The sequence below is a fragment of the Salminus brasiliensis genome, chromosome 20 (assembly GCF_030463535.1).
Source record: "Salminus brasiliensis chromosome 20, fSalBra1.hap2, whole genome shotgun sequence".
Taxonomy (NCBI): Eukaryota; Metazoa; Chordata; class Actinopteri; order Characiformes; family Bryconidae; genus Salminus; species Salminus brasiliensis.
In genome coordinates this window covers 33069777-33093085 of record NC_132897.1, presented here as the reverse complement: position 1 = coordinate 33093085, position 23309 = coordinate 33069777, and the positions used below count along the sequence as shown (strand labels likewise).

At 44.4% G+C, this 23309-nt stretch overlaps 1 protein-coding gene across 1 annotated transcript; it reads left to right on the top strand.

Annotated features, from left to right (window-relative positions):
- Positions 1-3327: 3327 nt before the first annotated feature.
- sfrp1a (secreted frizzled-related protein 1a) lies at positions 3328-20947 on the top strand. The gene is made up of 3 exons (XM_072665082.1): positions 3328-4108; positions 10381-10455; positions 19472-20947. Exons 1-3 carry the CDS (start codon positions 3607-3609, stop codon positions 19795-19797), a joined length of 903 nt encoding a protein of 300 aa, XP_072521183.1. The 5' UTR covers positions 3328-3606; the 3' UTR covers positions 19798-20947.
- The last annotated feature ends 2362 nt before the right edge of the window (positions 20948-23309 follow it).

Genomic DNA, 23309 nt, shown 5'->3' with positions numbered 1-23309 from the left:
TCTTGGTACCTTTCAGTAATTCTTCAGAAGTTCTTAGGGGATTTCTTGGTTCCTCTCAATGGTTCTTCCTCAGGTTCTTTGACTATTTCCCTCTCTCGAGTCTTGATTCTTAGAGATTTTACCTTTTTAAGTCTTGGTACCTTTCAGTAATTCTTCAGTAGTTCTCAGGGGGTTTCTTGGTTCCCCTCAATGGTTCTTCCTCAGGTTCTTTGACTGTTTCTGTCTCTCGATTCTTGGTTCTTAGATATTTCTCCACTTGAGTCTTGGTTCTTAGAGATTTCTCCACCTGAGTCTTGGTACCTTTCAGTAATTCTTCAGAAGTTCTTAGGGGGTTTCTTGGTTCCTCTCAATGGTTCTTCCTCAGGTTCTTTGACTATTTCCCTCTCTCGAGTCTTGATTCTTAGAGATTTTACCTTTTTGATGTTTGGTACCTTTCAGTAATTCTTTAGTAGTTCTCAGGGGGTTTCTTGGTTCCCCTCAATGGTTCTTCCTCAGGTTCTTTGACTGTTTATCTCTCCCAATTCTTGGTTCTTAGAGATTTCTCCACTTGAGTCTTGGTTCTTAGAGATTTCCCCTTTTTGAGTCTTGGTACCTTTCAGTAGTTCTTAGGGGGTTTCTTGGGTCCTCTCAATGGTTCTTTTTCAGGTTCTTTGACTGTTTCCCTCTCTCGAGTCTTGGTTCTTCCTCATACGCTTTTTTCTTTTTTTCGTCTTGGTACCTTTCAGTAATTCTGGTCAATCACTTGTTCAAGCGACCTTCACAAGTTCAACTGCTTGTCGGGAACATTACCTATCATTTCTGTGGTTGATTCACACCTGGAGCCACTCCAGTCCTGGGCCCATGGCCGCCAATGGCTAGCAGCATGATCTCTAGGGACATAGGTCAGAAATGAAAAACTGTCCAATAATCTGCTTTCTCTCACTTTGAAGAGTGCTAATGCTAAAAACTTGAAAAAGTAAGATGTCCTCAAACCTGTGGGCTATGTCTACGTAACATGCTGTTCACTTACAGGCCCCTCGAACACATATTTGTGTACCCTGCCATTAAGAAAGCTCTCCGGCAGTCTCTCTATTCCAGGGGAAGCCAAACGTCAAAATATTTAGTCTCCCTATTGTCCGTGCCCACAGCGTACCACCATGCCCCCTCCTTTCCTTCCTAAAAGTCGGCGACAGCTTACGTGAACGGATGCACATGTCTGGTCCAGCAACTCGCATGACAATCAGCATTTTTTTTTTCGTCCAGCGGTTCGAAAGCGAAATAGGCATGGCATGACCTTAGCCTGCAAATACTCGATCCCACACATCTATCCTATGCGATTTATAAACTCTGCCAAGCCAACATCCCAAATCTGTGGGTTTGGACGAAAGGAGGCGAATATCTGTTGGTTCGCTTGTGGCAGCTTTGATCAAACAGCACATTTCTAATCACTTCATTATTCCTAAAGCAGAGCTTATAGAGATTTAGTCCAGGGGTGTTGGCTTTCCTGTGTTAGGCCTATTACTATTTGCATGTGTGGTACTGATTTTGGTCTAGAATCTTGCACAGGCTCTGTGGTTATAGCTCTGGTTTATTGATCACAGAGTTGTGAGTTCGAAGCCCACATCGGCTAAACTACCACTGTTAAGCCCCTAAGCATGGCCCTGATCCGTCTCACAGCATGGCCGACCCCTACCCCGACCCCCGGCCCCTTTCCAAGCTGGGATATGCTAACGGAAGAATTGGGCATAAATAAAATGTAGCATTCTGACCCAAAAATATGCTACATCTAGCATTTGCTTGTGAAAATGTGCCGTGCCACTGATAAATATACCACCTCAGTGGAAAGGGGGGGGTGGGAGGGGGGTGAATGAAGAGCTTCTGCAGTCAGTGTAATGAGGTCATTAATGTCATTAACAGAAGAACAGCTCAGATCTGTGGGTGCCCCCCTCACCCACCCCCAAAGTCTTATCTGAGCTCTTACCGTAGCAGCGGGGGGCTGTGTGCGCGTGGAGGGGAGGGTGATTACGGTCACAAATGAAGTTAGGGAGACTAATTAAGTAATAACCCAGTTCAGACGGCGCTAGAGCTAAAGAGCTAAGCTCGTGTTGACTCTCATTCAGACACAGCTAACAGTCCAGGGAACAGGAGGGGGTTCAGGGGGGAAGCGTCATCGTTGTGAACATTGGATAGACTGTCTGCTGTCGCCTCTTTTAAAACCAGTCTGCCTGTCAATATGCCCTCCTGTCTGTCTATCTCTCTGTGTAGCTCTGTTTATCTATCTGTCTGTCTCCACGTCTGTTTATTTATCTGTGCGTCTGTCTGTTTATCCATCTGTCGGTCTAACTGTGTCTAATCTATCTCTGGCAGTCTAGCTGTCTCTCTAGCTATCTAGCTATTTCTCTAGGTGTGTGTCTATATGTCTGTCTGTCTGTCTACATATCTCTGGCTGTTCATCTGTTTGTCTATCTACCACAGTCTGTCTGTCTAACTGTGTGTCTATCTCTCTGTCTATCTAACTTTCTCTCGAGACGTGTCTGTCTATCTAGCTGTCTGTCTGTCTGTCTACATATCTCTGGCTCTTCATATGTTTGTCTGTGTGAGTCTGTCTGTCTAACTGTGTGTCTATCTCTCTGGCTGTCTCTCTGTCACTCTAGCTTTCTCTCGAGATGTGTCTGTCTATCTAGCTGTCTCTCTGTCTGTCTGTCTGTCTGTCTACATATCTCTGGCTGTTCATCTGTTTGTATATCTCAGTCTGCCTGTCCGTCTGTCCGTCCATATATCTATGTCTGTCTGTCTACTTATCTGTTATGTCCTATCAGTCTGTCCTATCGGTTGGTCTGGCGATCCTTCTGTCTATCTATTTATTTATGTATCTCTCTCTGTTAATCTAGCTGTCTGTCTATCTGTCTGTATCTACTGGTCTGTCTACTATTTATCTTTGTTTATACCTTGTATGTATAAATCTGACCCAGATGATCTATGTTTGTTAATCTAGTGTATATTAATCTATACACCTGATCTCCAATTTATTCATTCATCTTTTAAATATAAAGAAAGAAAGACCATCATTCCAAAAAAGCTGTAGCCCAGAGTCTTGGGATCTGAAGCACTATTCAGAGGTTCCTTAAACACTGAGAGGGGGTAAAGAAGAGAGAGAGAGAGGAGGTCGTTGGAGTGAGAAAGGGGGGGGGGGGGGGGGTGGTGGTGGTGGTTGGAGATGGGGGCGGGGTTCTTTCTGCAAGCTCTTTTCATTCATTGGCTCCTTGCACGCTTTGGCTGACACGTGAAAGCCAAAAGGTGCAGGGAGTTTCCTATTGGCTCTCGGTCTCCTGCCGTCTCCCACTGAGGTGCATTTGAAGCAAGGCAGTGAGCAGGAGGCTCACTCTGAGCTGAACTGTTTGCAGAGAGAGAGAAAGAGAGAGAGAGAGAGACCGAGACTGAAAGAGAGCTCCTGCACATTTGAAACCCTTGACCTCCCTCGCTACCAAAAAAAAAAAAAAAAGAAAGGCTTTGGGCTCTATCTTTTTTTCTTATTTTCTTCGCTCTGAAAGATCAACCGTTGTTTTTAATCTTGGGTCTCTCCACTTCTGGAGGGCTGCATTCCGTCCCGTGAACCTGCCCTTCACGATGAAGCTGCTCGCACCCCTGTGCCCCTGGAAGGCCGCAGCCCTCGTACCGCTGCTCATGTCCCTGGTGTCCCTGACCCGATCCTCGGAGTACGAGTATGAGACCTGGAGGCCGCCGATCTACGGCAAGCAGCCGCAGTGCATGGATATCCCGGATGACCTGCGGCTGTGCCACGGCGTCGGCTACAGCAAGATGATGCTGCCCAACCTGCTGGAGCACGAGACCATGGCCGAGGTCAAACAGCAGGCGGGCAGCTGGGTGCCCCTGGTGTACAAGAACTGTCACCCAAGTACCCAGGTGTTCCTGTGCTCCCTCTTCACGCCCATCTGCCTGGACCAGCCCATCTACCCGTGCCGGCAGCTGTGCGAGGACGTGCGGGATCGCTGCGCGCCCATCATGGAGGCCTTTGGCTTCCCCTGGCCCGAGATGCTGACCTGCAACAAGTTCCCGCAGAGCGACGTGTGCATCAGTGCACCCAACAATTCTACAGCCGATGCCCCCCGTGAGTACCTCCTTTCTGCACATCCCACCACTGGGAGTATTACCGAGAACCATAGTTAGCTAACTTTCTAGGCCAATAATTAGCTGACCCACAAATGCACAGGCCGCATCTGCTGTTGGGTCATGGGTTCTTGCAAACGTTGTTGGGACACCTTTCTAGCAAACAGGCACTCCAAGCATCTTTCCCTTAAAGCCTTGACGGCCTTCTTTTCCCAGGTTTTTGTTAAAAGCACATATCTCCACACACTCCGCCCAGACCAAATAGGACTTAGGACGTAGTCCTGAAGCACAGCAGACATCAGTTTCCATTTGCTGGAGTCCATTTGCTGGCACACACACACAGTGGCTTTAGAGAACCGATACCTCTTGAAGGAGTGTAACCGAGCCTTCAGCTTGCTTTTGTCAAGCCCACAGTTTAGTCTGGCCCCTTTCAAATCCTAACAGCGACCCTTCGCTTTGCCGCTTCAAGGGAACGGCACGGAAGGGCATGTGAATTGTGCATACTGTATACGTTTAGGGTCAATTTACCCACACTCCATTCTCCCGCACCTTTTGCTCGGTGTGAGAAGCGACACTCCGGCTTTTTCTTAAAAGGCAGCGTAATGTTATTTCAGTGGCCAGCATCTGTTTGCGGATTCTCGGCTACGGAGAGCCCACCTTTTGTTACCTACGAGCCTTGCTGCAAAGATACGCTCTCACGAGAGGCTGGACCTCCGCACCATTAGGGACACCGTTAGCATAAAACCTTGGCTGATACTCTGGGGAAAGATCAGGACCTTTTCCCGAAGCACATGTCTGGCATTATTCCTAAGCTTTAAGTATCGAGGACAGAGAACTGTAGTCGCAAAAGGGTCTGACAGATTAATATTTGAGCACTTGTTAAACAGCTGGGAGCAATTGATAGCGGGGTGTTCGGTGAGAGCCAACACCATGCCGGGACGTTGTCCAAAAGCAAAAAATCATTATACATGGATTCATTTTCCCCTTATTCCGCAGCAGCAGCACCTCATTGCTTTGACGAATGCCTTTCTCCTGCCTTGCCGGTCCTTGTGAGAAAAGACCTGAGGTGGGAAAAAAAGGGGGGGGGGGCTTTAAAAGATAGCGGCCTGCAGTGTTGAGAAGCTTTTTTTTTTTTGAGGGGGGGGGGGGGGGGGGGGCAGCAGCAGGCCTCCCTGCTGGGCTGCTGGGCTGGCTGTATTAGCATCGTTTTTCATAAGCTAATGTAGGGAATAACGGGGGTAGAAGAGAGCTACGCAAAAACTAACTAACTAACCAAGGCTTTTTTGTCACATATATATATATACTTTTTTGTTATATCCTAAACGTTTTATTCTGCATAGAGAGAAATTTCAGGTCTGCTGGTTCTGACGGCATCTCAAAGAAGGAGGGGAAAATACGACTGGATGACTGAGACGTCCTCATAAACTTTGTGGGAATTTCCAAGCAGCTAATTTAAACAACTTAAAAAGGTTGGAAGTGGGGGGGGGGGGGGGATTACAAAGAAGCAGAATAGGCCAAACTTCACCAAAATGTTCAAACTCAAGGTTTCTTAAAGGTCTCTTGGCTTGGATGTATGGCTTCAGGGGGTACGAACTGATTGCTGACTGTAAAAGATTTACATTGTGTGGAGGTTCTTCCCTAAAGGTCTTCACACTCCAATATCTAACAAAACAAAACAAAAATACTACTACTACTTTTAATCCACTAAAAAGTTCCTTTGGAAATACAAGAGGTTCTTCTATAGCAACAGATAAAAAAGCATTTCTTAATAAATAAATAAATAAATAAATAAACGTAAATAAATGTTGCCAGAATATAATATAATTCCTTTTGTAACTTATGAAATGTGTTTCTAGATGAGGTATTTCTCACTTTTCTGCAATAATAATAATGCATATAATGTTGTTATATCTTATTATATACAAGAATAAGAATTTCTGTTTTATGAGAACAAAAATTTCTTTACACAAGCAAAAGTTCTGTGCAAAATTGGTGCTTGTTTGAGAAACAATGCAGATAATTGCATTTCAGGAAATAATGCAGATCATTTTACTTGTTTAAAAAAATTTAGAATATTTATATGCTATATTTATAATATTTTTGCTCATTTTAGAACACCATACAAGTCAGTTTGCCCAGTTTGACATAATAAATAATTCAGATCATTCTGTTTGCTTGAAGAAACAATGCAGATTGTTTAACAAATTAATTCAGTTTCTTCCAACAATATAAAAAAAAAGTCATGATTGGTTGAAGTCGGTCACCTTAATAGGCTAACGGACGGCGCTGTATGTGTACAGTGGGCACCAGGCCTTCACCTGTAAAGGTAGCTGCATATAAGTTAAGCTTATACTCTTTTTATATAATTAGCATCCAGCCATTTGAGCATTTTGAGCATTTGTAGAAACCGTGAAGCCCATGAACATAAAGTGTGACCAACCTATTCTTTGGTTTTTAAGTGGAGAATGAAACACAGGCTTTGGCACAAATCGTTCATAGCACCTCTGCAGGGCAGTGTGGAAAGAGAAAGCTTCTGCTCCTGGCCGAGAAAGAGAACAGACCATTTGCTTGCTGTTTTTTTGATGACGGCATTCAAATGAGGCCTGCGGGGGAACTCAAAAGAAGGCACTGAAACACAGCCAAGATTCCATATGCGGCAACACGGAGCTGTACGACCGAAGGCCTGGGAGTTTTTAGAGCGGCTCTCGCTTAATTCGCCCGTCCCCATCGCCACAAATCACGCAAGTCCTGAGAGGGACAGGTTTTGAAGAAGGCGATAATTCATGTTGAGAGCACAGCACAGCACAGAACAGCATAGGGCTGGAAAAGAAATGTAGGCACCTGCTTTCAAAAGCTCTTTTCACCTCCGTGTCACTTTCACAAGGGTTCGCCGAATAGCTGCAAATGATAACACCACTGGCTGCGAGGAGAAGACCTGGAGATCAACTAGTCAAGTCTTGCAGGGACGAACTAAAAGACCATACAAGTGGTCTTCTTATTGGTTATGGCAACAGCCATCTAATTTACACAGTTTTTTAAATACGCCGTAGCTTCGTTTCCAGCACCAACACCAATAGAGAGAGCGCCAACGGTCCAGCTTACCCCATAACAGTCTGAGGGAGCATTCAGAATTCTAGTAAATGTGCTTTCCAAACTCAAGTGATCTCTCATTGGTTAGAATGTAAACAAACAGCATGTGAATGCTGTATTTTAGCCTAGCTATCCTTTTTATGCATATCTATATATATATATACACACAGTATATTCAAATTTCAAAACGGCAACTTTACAGGAGAGGGAAAAAACCTTCCTAACTTTCTATGAAAGGCAATGTAAAAAGATTTGAACCCAAGTCATTCTGGAGCATTTCTCCTGGTCCATTAATCGTGAAGTTTTGGCACAATGTAAAGAACAACTGCAAGATTCACATTATGTCAAAAAGAGAAAAACCTTGTATCTCCATTTTTGTATCGCCGTTTTTCAGTGACCGCCACAACTTTTATGGTACAAAAACTTCAACATCTGTCCGATTCACGTATAAATTGGTAGACAGTGTTGCTATTGGAAAGCGAGAAGATAGCCCAAAGCATGTTTTACTGGCCCCTGTTTAACTACGTTAAATATCCATGTTACGTATTGTATTGTATTGTACAGTAAGCGTTGTGAGTCAAATGAGTCAAACACACGAGTCAGAAAGCACATAAACAAGTCAATTACAGATTCAATTACTGAACACCTCCACGCACAGTTTGAGGCGAGTGGGTAATGACTCAGGCATGCTGTTAGCACGAGCCTAATCAGTGTACTTTAGCCATTACCATCACTTGTTATCTGCATTAGCCTCACAGCCCCAAACCTCAAACCTACTGTTTTAATAGTTCGGCCAAACCAAACAGAACCAGCAATGATGGTCATATAACGTCCTGTCGTAGCCCCCAGTTTGAGCCATAGGCCAAGTTAATGAAGAAGGATTGCCTGTAATCTTCTATTACAGCGGTCACTTAGTGAGATTTCACGCACAAACTTTAAGGCCCCTGTTTCCATGACTACAGGGGGCCTCTTTTGGTTTTTAATGCCTTTTAATGCTCCTGGGCCAGGCCTGCCTGGGGTCTTGGGGGTCCTTGTCAAGAATCTGCTGCTCCTTTCACAGTAAGCCGGGTAACAGTTGTTGACATACATGTGTAAATGATGCAGCTTGGGGTTTGTTTACTGCAAATTACCATGACAGATAAAGAGGCTGGCGTTGGCGGGGGGTGGGTGGTTAGGGGGTTAACATTATGATGCTGCTCTGAAAGGGGGAGGCAATTCTGTGCAAACGCTCATCCACATTAGTTTTTATTTGACCCCCAAACAGGCCAGGAGCTGAACATGTTAGCATCTAAGCTAGTCCCCCAATTAGCTTTGCTCTTATCCTTTTATTAGCTGTAGTTAGTTACACCCACCCTGTGACCAAAAACGCTCTGTAAAGTCTAGACTGTTGCAGGACTACTTCAGCTTCGAGCGCGAACTGGCATGGCAGGACCTGATAAGTGCGGTTCATGCTTGAAGGCCTGCAAAGGTCACTGACCTGAAGCCGTTCTGCCAGGAGTTCCTTTAGTTGTTAGACACTAATTAACAACTACAGAAAGTGTTTGTTTGCAGCTATTGCTTCTAAAGGGGGAGGGGGTCTAACCGGCCAGCTTGAAAGGAAAAGTGTAATCACTTTTTTCACACAGGGGGGGGAGCGGGTGTTAAATGTCTTTTCTTAATGAATTTATAAGACGTCTTGTGTTTTTATAGCCTCAGAGTCACTTTTGTGGATTACCACATTTAGTGTTTGGTGTGTGCACAAATTCAGGAATTCACAAAATTTGGCTAGAGGTTCTATGCTAGTAGTTACTGCAGGTTTTTTTTTCCGTAAGTGGGTTTCTAAATCAAACGAACTCACGGGTCACCAATAAACTGATTCCATTAAGTGAATTTCAGACGTCCGTTGATGTTATTTTGGGGCGTCAGCTCGAAAAGTGAATTTAGGACGTCCACTGATGTAAACAAGTCACAAATGAACTTCATAAAGTAAATTTTGGATGTTTGTTGACATGGTTACCAAGTTCCAAGTACCAAGCAACAGGTCAACAACACTCTTTTAGCCTTTTTTAGATTATATTTTCTTGGCATTAACAAGTCACCTACAAACTGACTTCATAAAGTAAACTGTGGACGTTCGCTGACGGCATTAACAAGTCACCAACAAACTAACTTTGTAAAGTAAACTGTGGACGTTCGCTGGCGGCATTAACAAGTCACCAACAAACTGACTTCGTAAAGTAAATTATGAACGTTCGTTGACGGCATTAACAAGTCACCTACAAACTGACTTCATAAAGTAAATTATGAACGTTCGTTGACGGCATTAACAAGTCACCAACAAACTAACTTTGTAAACTGTGGACGTTCGCTGGCGGCATTAACAAGTCACCTACAAACTAACTTTGTAAAGTAAACTGTGTACGTTCGTTGACGGCATTAACAAGTCACCAACAAACTGACTTCGTAAACTGTGGACGTTCGCTGGTGGCATTAACAAGTCACCAACAAACTAACTTTGTAAAGTAAATTGTAAATGTTCGTTGACGGGAATTAACAAGTCACCAACAAACTAACTTTGTAAAGTAAATTGTGGACGTTCGTTGACGGCATTAACAAGTCACCAACAAACTGACTTCGTAAAGTAAATTATGAACGTTCGTTGGCGGCATTAACAAGTCACCAACAAACTGACTTCGTAAAGTAAATTGTGGACGTCCTGTGATGTTATTTATTTATTTGAATTTCTTTGTCAAATTCTTTCATTTTTCTCCCAATATTCTCTTCCAATCGACATACCCTAACACTAGCAATGCTTCTAACCTGACTTCTTTAAGCGAATTTTGGTCATTCGTTGACAGGTCACAAATGAACATAAGCATAAGCAGATTCTGATTGCCCACTGACGTTACAATGTGTTAGGTATAACCTACAATTCGACTTGAACGTGTCTGACAGGTGGATTATTAAACAAATTTCCAACGCACGAGATTCGGCTCACTCAGGGACTCTCTTCCCCCCGCTGTTTACAGGCCTTCACAAAGACTTTCCAAAAGACCCAGAGGGGGAGTAAATCAGGGTCTGGTTGTTTAAAGAAATGAGGGGAAAGAAAACATTTGGTCTGTATTACTGTGGTTTGTGATACTGATGGGGTGTTGCGCTTGCAGGATTATTGTCCCTGACATTTTGCCTTGCTTTCTGTCCTAGATGTCTCTCCGATTTGCCCTCCCTGTGACCACGAGGTGGATGCCATTTTGGACCACATATGCGCCAGCGAGTTTGGTAAGGACATCAAAAATGACCTCCCTCTTTTTTCTCTCCAACACACACACACACACACATTGTGGTGAAAACTGAGATGTCACGTTCATGACAGCCAAAGCCCCTGCGTTCCCACTGACATAATGCTGGCGAGAGCAGGCGGCCCAAACCGCTCAAGCCTTGGGCCAAATCCCGCACTTACTGTATATTATAGCATTGTCCAAGCGTGCTATCCCCTGAAGGCAGTAGGCCAAGGCAATTCAGTCTGTCCTTTAGTCCGTGTTTATAGATTCCACATTACCCTACAACTTTGAGTTTGAGGCCAGTGCGATGATTTAGGCATGCAGTTAGCCCTGTGCTAACTGCTAGACTTAAGCCTGCATTACTTTTTAGCTCCTCCAGTGTAAACTTCAGACACCAAATGTCAAACATGAGGCTTTAGCTGATCAACTACTACATTGTGTATGAACCTAACTAGGATTTGGCACCAAGCTTAGGATTCACAGTAAGGGTACAGCCTCTATCTGACCACGAGGCGGTGGAAATTAGACATTTCCTGGATGACACAGGTCTTCCCGTAGTTCAACCTTCCTAATTGCTAGCAGTAACGTGGAAAGCAAAAGACTGGGATAGTCATGAGGCGGGGTGACCTTAACTTGCCTTAAACCCTGATAGACGTATGGGGAAGCCCTGCCTGCTGTTTTGTTAGCATGAAGCACAAAGCAGCTAGGTGCTAACCCCTGCATGTAGCTTCAACACTCAGGGAAAATGTAAAGGTTCTATGCCCATTTGAAGGTTCTTCCTAGAATTCTTCTCTAAGGTTCTCTAAAAGAGCCGAAAGTGATTAATCTTTTACTCACATAACCCAGCCAACATGCTCATGTGGGGCTCACATGGGTAGAACGTGGGCTATGCGGGTTCCAGGTGGGCAACAGCCCAGCTGGATCTCACATGGGTCCTATATCTAGGCCCTCTATGCAGTGGACAACCCAGATGGGGCCCATGTTTAACCCCGGTGGATATCCATATTTGGGCCAATGTGGAACCCAAGAAAATGAAACTTTCTGTTTTCTAGTTGGGCTAATCATACATGGGCTCCACATGGGAATGGGAATCTGGCAGTTATTCAATACATCGTATCCACATTTTACATTTACATTTACTGCATTTAGCTGACGCTCTTATCCAGAGCGACTTACAAGGTGACTCGTATTACAGAGTTGGGCCAATGTAGTGTTAGGAGTCTTGCCCAAGGACTCTTATTGGTGTAGTGCAGCATACAGTCACCCAGACTGGGAATCGAACCCTGGTCTCCCACATGGTGTAATAGCTCACTGGCAGCTAGTGGTTTTATCTGCTGTGCCACACCAAACACTATGGAGAAAACATTTTTATGATGAACAGGCCAATAGAAATGCTCCAAAATGACTTGTATAAAACCTGTTTCCATCAACATTTTGGGGGAAAAAATTCTGTCGTAGCGGCCTCGTGCAGAACTGTCAAGAGTTTCCGTCATTTTACGACAGCACAAGACAACTGTCCTCACTGCTTAGAATAACAGCTGCAGGTCCTTTTCAGCCCTTGTAAATCCATGTCACGGTTTGGATGACCCTTTTAGAGGCCACTACTCTGTAACTAATGAATTGAGGTAATTCACGCGGGTCCTAAAGCCTTTATTTGGCTGCCGCTCGGAGCCGTAAATTGGGATGTTTGTTTTCCTGTCTGGCAGAATAGACGTGACAACAGCGGCGGAGCTGACCTTTGCGCTGGGGTCGACGTGGTCCCTGCTGATTAAGGGACATTCATTATTGTACATGTTTCAAGTGTCCAAAAAGGGGTTCTGGTGGGTTTTTTTTTATTACTATTATTAGTACAAGGTCATAGAATAAGGTTTGAAGAACCTTTTTGAGGTGTAGGGATGGTCCACTTTAGGTAAGGATGGAAAGGTTGGGACATTTAGGGACCATTTTTACATTACCGTAATTGTTTTCTTTTAGAATGAAAACCACTGTTTAATTGGCTGCCCTATATGAACCACTGAAGTTCTGCAAATCAGCTTCATGCCCATATTAGGGGCTTAGTTAAGGGTCTTCAGCTCCTCAAACCCTCCTGCACTGCTGCTACTGCTGTTGTATAACAGTGGTAAGCTTAAGTAGAACCACTTCGACCAGAGAAATCCATCTTCGACCCAGAGTTCCTAATCTGAAACGTCTGGAAATTCCTCAGAAATAGCTTTAAGACTTTTGTGATGTCACAAAAATAGCTATTTAAAGCTGTTGACACATTTCTGACACATCCTCTTCCTTCTCTTAACTTCTGCCCCTTTAGCTCCTTCTGCTAAATTTCTACGAATCCATACAAACTTTACAGCTCAGAACATGCAGCTTCAATGCAGTGCAGTTTGGAAATAAATAAAAGAACCAGAGCTTATTTTCCTAACCCATGGCACTTGAAAAACGTTAGACCTCTCTGCATTTGGCTCCAGCTTTTTCGCTTTTCTTATGCCCTTGTCTTTCTCCTCTCCCTGCCAAGGTTTCTCCAGCTAGCATGTGCGAGGGCTTAGTTGTCCAGACCTTCTGCATTAGCGCTCATTCCAGCCCTCCCGGTTTCTTGGGAAAGCAAGAAAACAAGCCATGTCCCAGCGCTAGAAACAGTCAATCAATCACTCGCTCTGCCGGCGCATTCCATTCTGGTCTACCTGGTCCTCCTGGTGCACCACGCAACACGATGGCACATTAACGGCCTGGGGCTTTTTTCGCCCCCATAATTAAGATGGATGGTGTTTTGGTTTCGTGTCACAGTGGCGGTTTTGGCCTCGATATCGGAGTTAATCCAGACAGTTGGTGGTGATGGTTACTGACAATGGCTGTTAAAGCAAGCCATAACGGCGGCCATTAGGGCCCGTCCCAGTGGGAGCCACCTCGACAAAAGGAGGGCGCCGCACCAGGCGCTTCCTGCTCTCCTCCCGAGAGGAAAACAAATGCTGGTTTAGGTTAGCCTCTTACAAAAAAACGTAAAGCCTCATTCAGGCAGGGATTCCAGCGGGCTAAGCCATCTTTTGGTCAGAGCCATCTTTTCTCTGGGCAGCTTTGTGTAGGCCAGGCCTGCTGGCCTACCCCCCGCTGACAACCCCTTCAGTGACCCCCGAGTTGAGCTCTAAAGCAGGCTATTGTCATCGGCCCAAAGGAGAGAAGGCGAGAGCAGAGTGTGGGGAAAGCACTCCTGATGAATTGTCGGTACTGACCCATCACCTGGCTTGCGTTATCGCAGACTTGTTTCCAACAGTATAAGAAATAAAGAAAGGCCAAGCTGCCAAAAATAACCATGTTTTTTTTGGGGGGGAAGGGGGGCTCTAACCTTTTTGATTCCCCCCAAAAAACACATTTAATGGATGGTTCTGAGAAGAACCCTTGAAAATGAGACCAGTTTGTAGTGACTACAATGTACAAGGTTCTTCATACTCACAGATTTCGCTCTCAACCATGGTTCTGTAAGGCACTAGTTCTTAACCCGGCCCTCTAGGAACCCCAGACAGTCCAAATTTGTAACTCATAGCACACAGGGAAAAAGAATAAAGCTGTGGACCGCCTGGAGGATAGGTTTGAGAACCACTGCTTTAGAGAACAAAATGTTTAGACTTCATTAATTCACAATTTCATTCTCTTGAGTTAGTTTGGCTCCGGGACTACTCTGCGATTGGTCACTTCTCGGACCAAAGGAACCCAAGAAGAAAAGAACAGACTGCAATAGACTTCCATTCCTGTACTGAGAGAATGCCGGATGGACTTGGACATTTCATTGCAAGTCGTTTTTCAAGCTGCTACTTTCGTCCTTTCGGGAAGGAAATTGGCCTAAAGGCAAAAAGCCTTTGACTCGTGTATGGGTTCAGATTACGCTACATACCTCTGCTTATGATAGAACAGAAGAACCTTTTTTGAAAGTCTAAAAGAACCTCCATGTGGTTTTGGAAAGGTCCAAGGAACCAAAGTAGATGGAAACCATCACCTTCCACCACCTCTGCCAGTTGCGTATGTCAAATGTAGCATCTATCCACTATATCTGTCCAACTGTCTGTACGCTGAATATGGGGTGCAGATGTAATAGTTTTTACAATGGTAACTTTAAAAGGGTTTTTTTTTTGGGTCAAATAAATTCCATATGTTCCATATGTGGCCATATGTATGAACCTGTGAGCGTATCTCTGCATGCAGCTTATTGTTACTCTGTCGGTTTGGTCTGAGAAAGCTGTGAATTCCACTGAATGCAGACAACGCCGTCCTTTGCGAGCTTGCGATTTCGCAAAAGCATTTTAACGAGGGCCTCGGCTGACCCTGTGGTTAAGCACAGTCATAAGTCCTTGCTGCCAGTGATGCAACGAGAGATGACTCGCAGATATTTCACATACCGCGGCAGACAGGGAAAACTCCACAGAGCGTTTGATCTCAACACGCTGACCAGACTCACTCTCGCTCGCTGACCCTTTGCATATTACCAGCGCCGGCCCAAGGCTTTCCCGAGTTTTACGGGAAAATGCCATCGGTGTCCGGGCTTAACTTTTATTGTCCCTCTCCCTAACCTGACCTCACGGCACCTCCAATGAGCACTTCTCCTCTCACACTTCAGTTGGCAGCCCCTCCTGGAGTCAACGATGCGTGCCCAGTTTTAGAGCAGTAAAAGTGTCTGGCTCTTCATGAGGAACCATGGTTTCTGCATACGTTTAAGTCACCCGAGATCCAGAGGGAAGCTGTGTTTGGGAATGTTGTCATCTGGAACCTCCCCCCTGCTGGGTTTACGGCACCGTTTGAAACGTCTGCAAGTCTGCCTCTCGTCCCATGATGGTACGGGGGGCTAAGTCCAGTGTTAGGGAGGCCATCTGCAGGCTGTTTTAGAGGCTTCATTGCCCATGAGCATGCAAATCCTAGTCCTAAACCTGCTGTGAGCTGTAGTAGGTCTAAATTGCCTTAGAACACCTACCAAATCTCTGGTGCACCACTACAGACATTCAACATCCATAGGGAATTTCCACACTTGCCGAACCAGGTCCATTCCGTATGTCTGGTCAAGTCTGAAGGCTGGTTTTAAGCCCAGGAGCTGTCCAGTGAACCAATCTCTGGTCCCTTTGGTATGGGGTTCGCTTCAAGCAGACTCTGGTGCTGTCTGCTGCAGGTGTGGAAGCTATCCAATCCTGGTGCCACCGTGGTTGGTGCTCACGTGACTGCTTTGACTTATTGCCGGAATGGCTGCAAACCGTCTCCTATGAGAATGGCTCCTTTTCTTGCAGGTGTTTCTGCATGGTGAGATGCCATGGCTTCAAACGGCAATGTTCTTCATTGCTTGAGTGAAGATATTCAAGGAAAACAAAGGTCCTACTAGGTCCTACTATTTTGTCCTACTTTAGGTACATATATATCAGAACCCAAGACTTTGTTTACTCTCATAGTTAAGGCTGCCGAAATCTGCAGTGTCGAAAACATCTGGAACATTCTTCCCTCCCTTCGCGACTGATCCGCAATCCAGGTTTGTTTGGGAACCGAAGTAGATTATGGCGACAAGGAACTTAAGGAAGGGCTTGTACATGTCAAACAAGGGAGCATACAATGACCCTGGATGAGTTTGTAGGCCAGGCCATGCTTTTTGTGAACTGTGGGGAGCAGAGATCCTAGATCGACACTCCTAGCCTGAGCTGCTTAAAACAGATGGGTTCCTGCTTTCCTTGTTTACTCCTTTAATGAAGTGCCAAGAGAACAGAGGTCACCGGTTGCTGAACAGAAAGCTGACTGAGCAAATATTTACAGAATGCTGTCAAGGATGATGTACTCATTAGGGAAGAGAAAGTCCGGTACTCATTTTTCGGCTCAGAGTCCGAAACGGTCCCTCTGTGTTTAGACGGAGATAACGACTCCCCGATTTTCTATGACGAGCTGCATTATCTAACCACACAGTTTACTAGGTCTAAATATTTTCAAAGCATTTCATGAAGATGGATGAATGTGATTATGCTCAGTATGTTGGGTAACACAGATTGGTTGATTCCGGCACTGCTTATCAAAGGAGCTTGGACAGCTACTGGTATACTGTAATTACAGATAAAGGAGGGTCTAAGAGTGTTTAGGGTTAAGGTTTGAGATGCTGTGTAGAATTAAAAAGAAAACCACCCACTAACATGATGGTATCACTGCTATGTTATGAACACTCTGGTCAGTGGTGGTCCCTTTCCACTGAGACACAAATGGGCAAATGGGGATTGATAGACTTTGACAGATCAAAGAACGGGCTACCGGCAGCTATTGGAAGGGAGGAAGAGAAGATATTCGCAATAAACTGGCAACTGGTCGATGTTCACCAACTCTTAATATTTGCAGGACTTGACCACAGCTTGGCCTTTTTGAAATAGGGCACAAAACGGGCCAAACAAACTGACTCTGTTGTAGTTTTCTTGTGGCTATTGATCAGCAACACTTTGGTATTATGGGTATTAGCTGCAAAGGCATAGCTTAGCTTTGCTAAGCACTCAGTCACTGTACGGATTACGGTTGCAAACACTGGAAGGTGCACTGAGAGTTCAGGAGGAACTTAAACCTCAACAAAGTGGTTTTCAGGGGTGGGCTTGGCTAAGTCTTCTCTCCCCTCCAACTTAAAAACTCTGAAGCCTGATCATTTTTTTTTTTTAAATTCCATTAAACGTTAAGCCCTCTTAGAGAATCAGTTCGTGGAGCTGAGACTCCGGATCAAGCCCTTAATCCCTTCCATGTGCACTGTTAATTCCTGGAAAAGTGTACCGTATTGCTCTGCAGTGCTAATTAGTTGTGAGTAGGTGTGAGAGATGGGGTGGTGGAGTTCTAGCTGAAATGCTGCCCAGAAGACTATTCAATCTTTTGGCTCATTGAGATACTGGAACATGCTTTCTGGTTGCTTAGCTTCCCTCGCCCCCCCCCCCAAAAAAAAAAAAAATAAGGGTCACACATTGACAAACGTAATGGGGCTTGCTGAAATACTGAAATATGCCTGCTGGGTGTTGCTGCCTCAGCTTCATTCCAGCTTCTAAGGGTCTCGAAATGAGAGTTAATTCCAAGCACAACTTTCTTTGGCAACGGCGCTCCGCTACATTTGCACACTCCCAGCCACCGAGGATATAGAAGTCAGGGTTCAACACCATGCAGGAAGGATTTGGTTTCAATTGTGGTCTGCTCACTGACAGCCGATGGAGACTGATCAGGCCGTTAAAGGGCAATTAGCGGTAAATCTCAATTCAGGTCTATTCCATAGAGCTCTTTTCCACGGGTCTTTGGGAGCAGGGTGGCTAATTGGGATGAATTCCTCAAAGGGTGCTAGAGGGACTGAGGTTCACCAGCGGGTCAGTGAGGCTGGGGCATTGCAGACCTAATGCTTCGCTGATTTTTGGGATAATTTTTTTGTTTGTTTGTTTATGTGTAGAACAGATATACCTGAAAGGTAGCCATAGCTCAGAGCAGGACCACCGTGTAGCTGACTTGCACACAACCCAGGCAACGGCAGGTTAAGGAAGTCAGAAGATTAGGAGGTTAAAGAGAGTTTAGTGAAAGATCAGGAAGATTAAGGCAAATCTAAGGAGGTGGGCTGAGATTACAAAACGAAGGAAGAAGGTCACGGCTGAGTTTCCACAAAGCACTGCTTCATCCAGAATACCAAGATCCTTCCAAGTATACGTTATTAACAGATTTAAAAGCTCTTCATTACCTGCATCAGGTGTTTTGAAGAAGGGTTGATAACCACACTGCTGAGTGGTGGATCATCAAGACCAGGAAAGGGGTACCCCTGACCTGCACTGTTAAAAATAAAGGGGCTAAAAAAAGTTATTTTGACCAATGCAATTGAAGAACCATTCTTGGTGATTGTAAGAACCTCCTAACAATGCAAAGGTTCAGATATCTCCTTAAAATTCGAATGTTTAACTACATTTGTACCCTTTTCCCAAATCGTCTGACCTTTGATGACCAACTCTCATGTCGAACAAATGCTCATATTTGGACCCTGGATAGCTAAGAAGCAGCAGCAGCCCTTGCCGAATTGAAAGAAGCTTCTAACGCAGGTCTTCTGTGGAACTAGGCTGGCAGATTCAGTTACATCTGGAGGGGCGCAGGGCAGACAGGCTGCAATTTGTGACATTCTTGCCCTCTGGGAACAGAGAGGGCAGCAGGGGCAGATTGATTTACACGGCTCCTGCTTTATCTTGATGAAGGCCCCTTAAACTTGAGTCTGTCACAAAGATACTTGGGTCATTACAAAGCGCCCCAAGGACCTTGAGGAGAGGACAGAAGCTTGATATTGATTACAGACCCCATTTTTGACCTTACCATCCCTTTCTCCAACACACATACTCACTCTCTTCTCTCTTCTCTAAACTCTCTCACCACCACCCCCCACACCCCCTACACCCCCCCCCCCCCCCCATGACTCTCTAGGGATTACTGGCTAGTCTAATCTCCTTTTTGTGGTTCAGCCTGGCCAAGAGCTACGCACGATACCCCTGCAACCCAACCCTCTGCTTTTTTTTTGGCTTGTTTGCCCATTCTGGGACCAGGTTCCTGGGGGGAATGCTGTGACTTTGTGTGGTCTAAACCACTGAGTATAAAAGGGAAATTAAACATTCACCTGCCTTTAAAGCAACAGTGTGACATGTGTCACTGCAAATGTAGTTATGGACCTGCTATGCCCTGACGTATCACCTAGAGGAATGGCAACTCTACTGCCTATGTAATTGAGAACATTGGTGGCGTACAAGCTTCCAATCCAGGTTACACTGACCTTCAGGCTTCGCCTTACGAAGACCTCTACTTGCGGCCTTCGGTCATATACATGCATCATACGACACCCTTCTTTCCCCCAAGTTTGGTTCGATTGCAAATATGTCAGTATCAACACAAAGCAAAGCACAAAGCTTCTCTGAAAAAGCCCATGTTTGCATCCTCTGAAAGCCCTTACGGCAGGTGTATATCAAGTGTATATCATTTCATAAGCCTGACTGGACCTCTGCCTTTGTTCTTTTCTCCTTCCTCAGTCATCAAGACCAAGATCAAGGAGGTGGTACGGGAGGGCCCAGACCGCAAGGTGTTCCTCCAGAAGAAGAAGAAGGCCGTGAAGCTGGGCCCGCTGAAGAAGAAAGACCTGAAGAAGCTGATACTGTACCTGAAGAACGGCGCCGACTGCCCCTGCGCGCAGCTGGACAACCTCAGCAGCAACTACCTCATCATGGGCCGCAAGGCAGACCGGCAGCACATCATCACCGGCATCCACAAGTGGGACAAATCCAGCAAGGACTTTAAACAGACCATGAAGAAATTGAAAAGCCACAAGTGTCCGACCTTTGAGAACGTCTTCAAATAATCTCCGACCTCCTCGACATTCCTTCCCACTTTTTCATGAACTTGCACATCCGAGCAATCCCAAATACGTCCCTTCCTACCCCACTTTGTTTTATATACAGTATATATTATATATTTCTATGTGTATTTTTCAGATCAACACTTTTTGTTTTGTTCGTTTGTTTGTTTGGAGTCTACGCTGTTTAAGATAGAGGACTCTAACCGGAGTGATTTACGAATGGTACGGCCGATGTCCTATCCGGCCAACTGATTACTAATGTATATATCCATATCTCTCCAGAATGGGTTGTAAAATGTCCAGAATCCTTCTTGAATGTTTTTCTCACTTCCTTCAATTTCTACGAATGAAATCACAGTAGTTCTGGTAGAAGCACGCCTTTAGGTTGGCTAAAGCTTTGAAGCTTTTGAATGATTTTGAATGATACCTGTTTTTTACACTGTGAAACCAGCACGAGCCTTGAATGTTGTCTTCAAAAACTGTTGCGATGCAAGAACTACAATTGCTTCCTCGTTATTGTACAACCTACATTTAGTAATCAGTTCAATAAAGATCCTACTGTTGATTCTGGTAGAAATTCTTAACAGGCTTAGCTGTGGTTGAAGAAGCTTAACATGCTAAACCGACAATCCTACAGTACACTAGGGCTGGGCGATATGGTTAAAATATGAAATCACAATATTTAAAACGTATTTTATGATACACGATATTTTAAACCTGCTAAACTATTGCTATTCACATTATTATTATTATCAAAATCTAAACTCTAATTAGACTCTAATTAGAAATGTGCAGTTGGTGATCTTTAAGTACTGACGATACCCACAATAACAGAACATATAAAACTGATCACGATTTCCATTAAATATCATTGTATTGCCCACCCCTACAGTACATCTCAATCGAATCCCTGTCCACAAGCTCTTCCCTATTTTTTGACGTTGGACACGGACCATAGCTTTTTGGATATTCAGGCCTCACACTCAAACCCGACATGTCAACATACCAACACTCTCAAATGTCTGCTCATGTGTCGTCTTCACTGTTAGCACTATTAGCATGATTTCATTTGTGTGCCCTTTGTAAAATGTCCTCAATCATTTCTTGTACATAAAATTCAAAAACAATTTTAGAATAAAACCATGTCCACAAACCCAGCTTGATGTCATTGGCTATCTAACAGCTCAGAAAAAAAAAGTCCTTGGAAAGTTCTTACGTCAGCAATTGGGAAAGTTGGTCTCGGATCAATAGGCGTCAGGGTGGCGTCCTGATTTTTCAGCGGCGGGTTTTCAGCAGCCCTTCGTTGGAAAAACGTAAAGGTTACATCAACGTTGATGATTTATATCAACACTCTCCGTACGGGTCTATGGCGGCCGTAAAGCCTCATGGAGAAGAAAGCCTTCAATGTCTGTCATTTTTTTTTTGTTTTTCCTCCAGTTACGCCCTTGAGCTCCTAATCCCTGTCTAGAATGTGGCAACCATCTTAGATCAACAACAAGAACCACTCCACAGCTAAACTGCTATTTGCCTGCCATGTTGCACATGATTTATGGCTTATTCCAACCATGCAAAAGCTAGAGGAGCTCTGGAAACCATTGCATGAATGAACACAAAGCCATGTCAGACTTAATTACGGCTTATTCGGCTGGAGACGTTGCCAAACACAGCTGATTGTTTTTTTTTCTTGTTTTTTTTACAGACAGTTTGTGCCTCCCCTGGCCTTCTGATACGTACTGCATATCTCTACATAAATCTCTCCCATACTTCTACTCCCATCGTTACATTGGCGTAGAATTGGAACCAAAATCCCGAGGCATTCTACAAATACTCATTTTGAGAGTTTGTCGGCCCTACAGTTTCGACATTATTAAAATTTCAGCTGCAACGCGGCTTTAACAAGCTAAAATAAATAAATAATACATCTAAAAACATAAAAAATTTCAATTCTACATTTAACAGGGCAACAAAGGACGGCAGCTAAACTTTTTAGCTACAACATAGCCCTAAACTCGAGCCACGGCATCACTCGGAAGGCAGGCACATCCTGAATCCCAGAGTGAGATGTGTTCCAGGGTCAGGAGGGGAGGGGCTTAAACCCTTTTTTTTTTTTCAACCAATCCCCAAACTTGCAACCATGACATTGCTGCATTTTTAGCCTCCATAAAAGTCCCCATAAAAACATTAGGCATTATATCTCTGGAATAACAGAAGTCTACATATGCTAGGCTAGCTATAGGCTACTGGAAAGCAAGCTAAAATCATCCAGCTCTAAAACGTTGTACCATCTGTTCATATAATGTTGTGCAACTTCACTAGCTAGCTAATGCTTCGCTAATCAGCTAGCAGTAATTAAGGTAGGTAACGCAGCTCTTAAAACTACAATAACCAGAAAGTAGGTAACATCTCTTCATTTACGCAATTGGACATTCTGTCTGCTAATGGGTTAACAGCCGGCTTCGGCAGACCGGGGGGCCCGGCTGTTGGCATCGCTGCTATCCTGCTCTAAACAACAACCTGTTAGACGCCTTCATGCACAATGCTAGTCAGGCCTGACTAGAACCCACAGAGCAGAGCAGAGCAGAGCAGAGAACACCACATACACATACGATGTGGGGTTTCATTCGCTAGCCAGGACGAATATATGAGTGGTTTGCTACTATATTAAAATGTTACAAATGTTGCATATCGCACCTTTAAAAAATTTAAAAAAAAAATAATAATAATAGCCAAAATCTTCTGCATCTTTTGCATTTATTGAGCCGTCATTCCCAATGACTCACGCTTTCAGGCAACCAAAAAAGGGGGGGAAGGGAAAGAGGATCTGCACTCAAGCCAACAAACAAGTCACAATTAAAACCAGCCTTTAAAGTGGGCAACTGCATAGCCCTGCATTGATGTCATAGTGTAAAGCAACACTTATTAAAAATGCCTCCAAATCCGAGAACTGCTTGTTAACATGGCTAAGTCAATAAATAGCATATCGTGTTGCAGTACTCCTCGAAGGAATGGCATGTGGGGCTCAAAAATATTGCAATATTAAAAAAAAAAAAAAAAAAAAAAAAAAAAACGGTCAAGGCCCATCTCTTGAGCCATATGGTTCCAGTAACAGTCTGAGTATCACCAAATATATTTCAGATGTGGGTTTATCCCTGTGATAGCAACCGAAGCTGTCCTTCCTGAAAGGAAGAAAGACAAGCTTTGTTTTATAAGGGAATTATCTGCAATCAAAAAATGTCCTACGGTTCCAGAGGACAACGGAGGAGCCCAGACAACAAGTTTCTACATGAGAGAGAGACAAAAGGTGGAGGATGGGCGGGGATTCAGAAACACTGTGCAAGACTGTGGTTGGATGGATGTATTACATAAGCAAGCCTCCATCGCTGTAGATATCTATAGACTTTACGTCTAGCTAACGGTGAGTAAACTACACTTCTGGAGAGCCTACCATCCTACAAACTGTGCTGAAAACTGGTGATCTCAACACACTGTTCAGATTTGGCTCACCGGCCTACGTC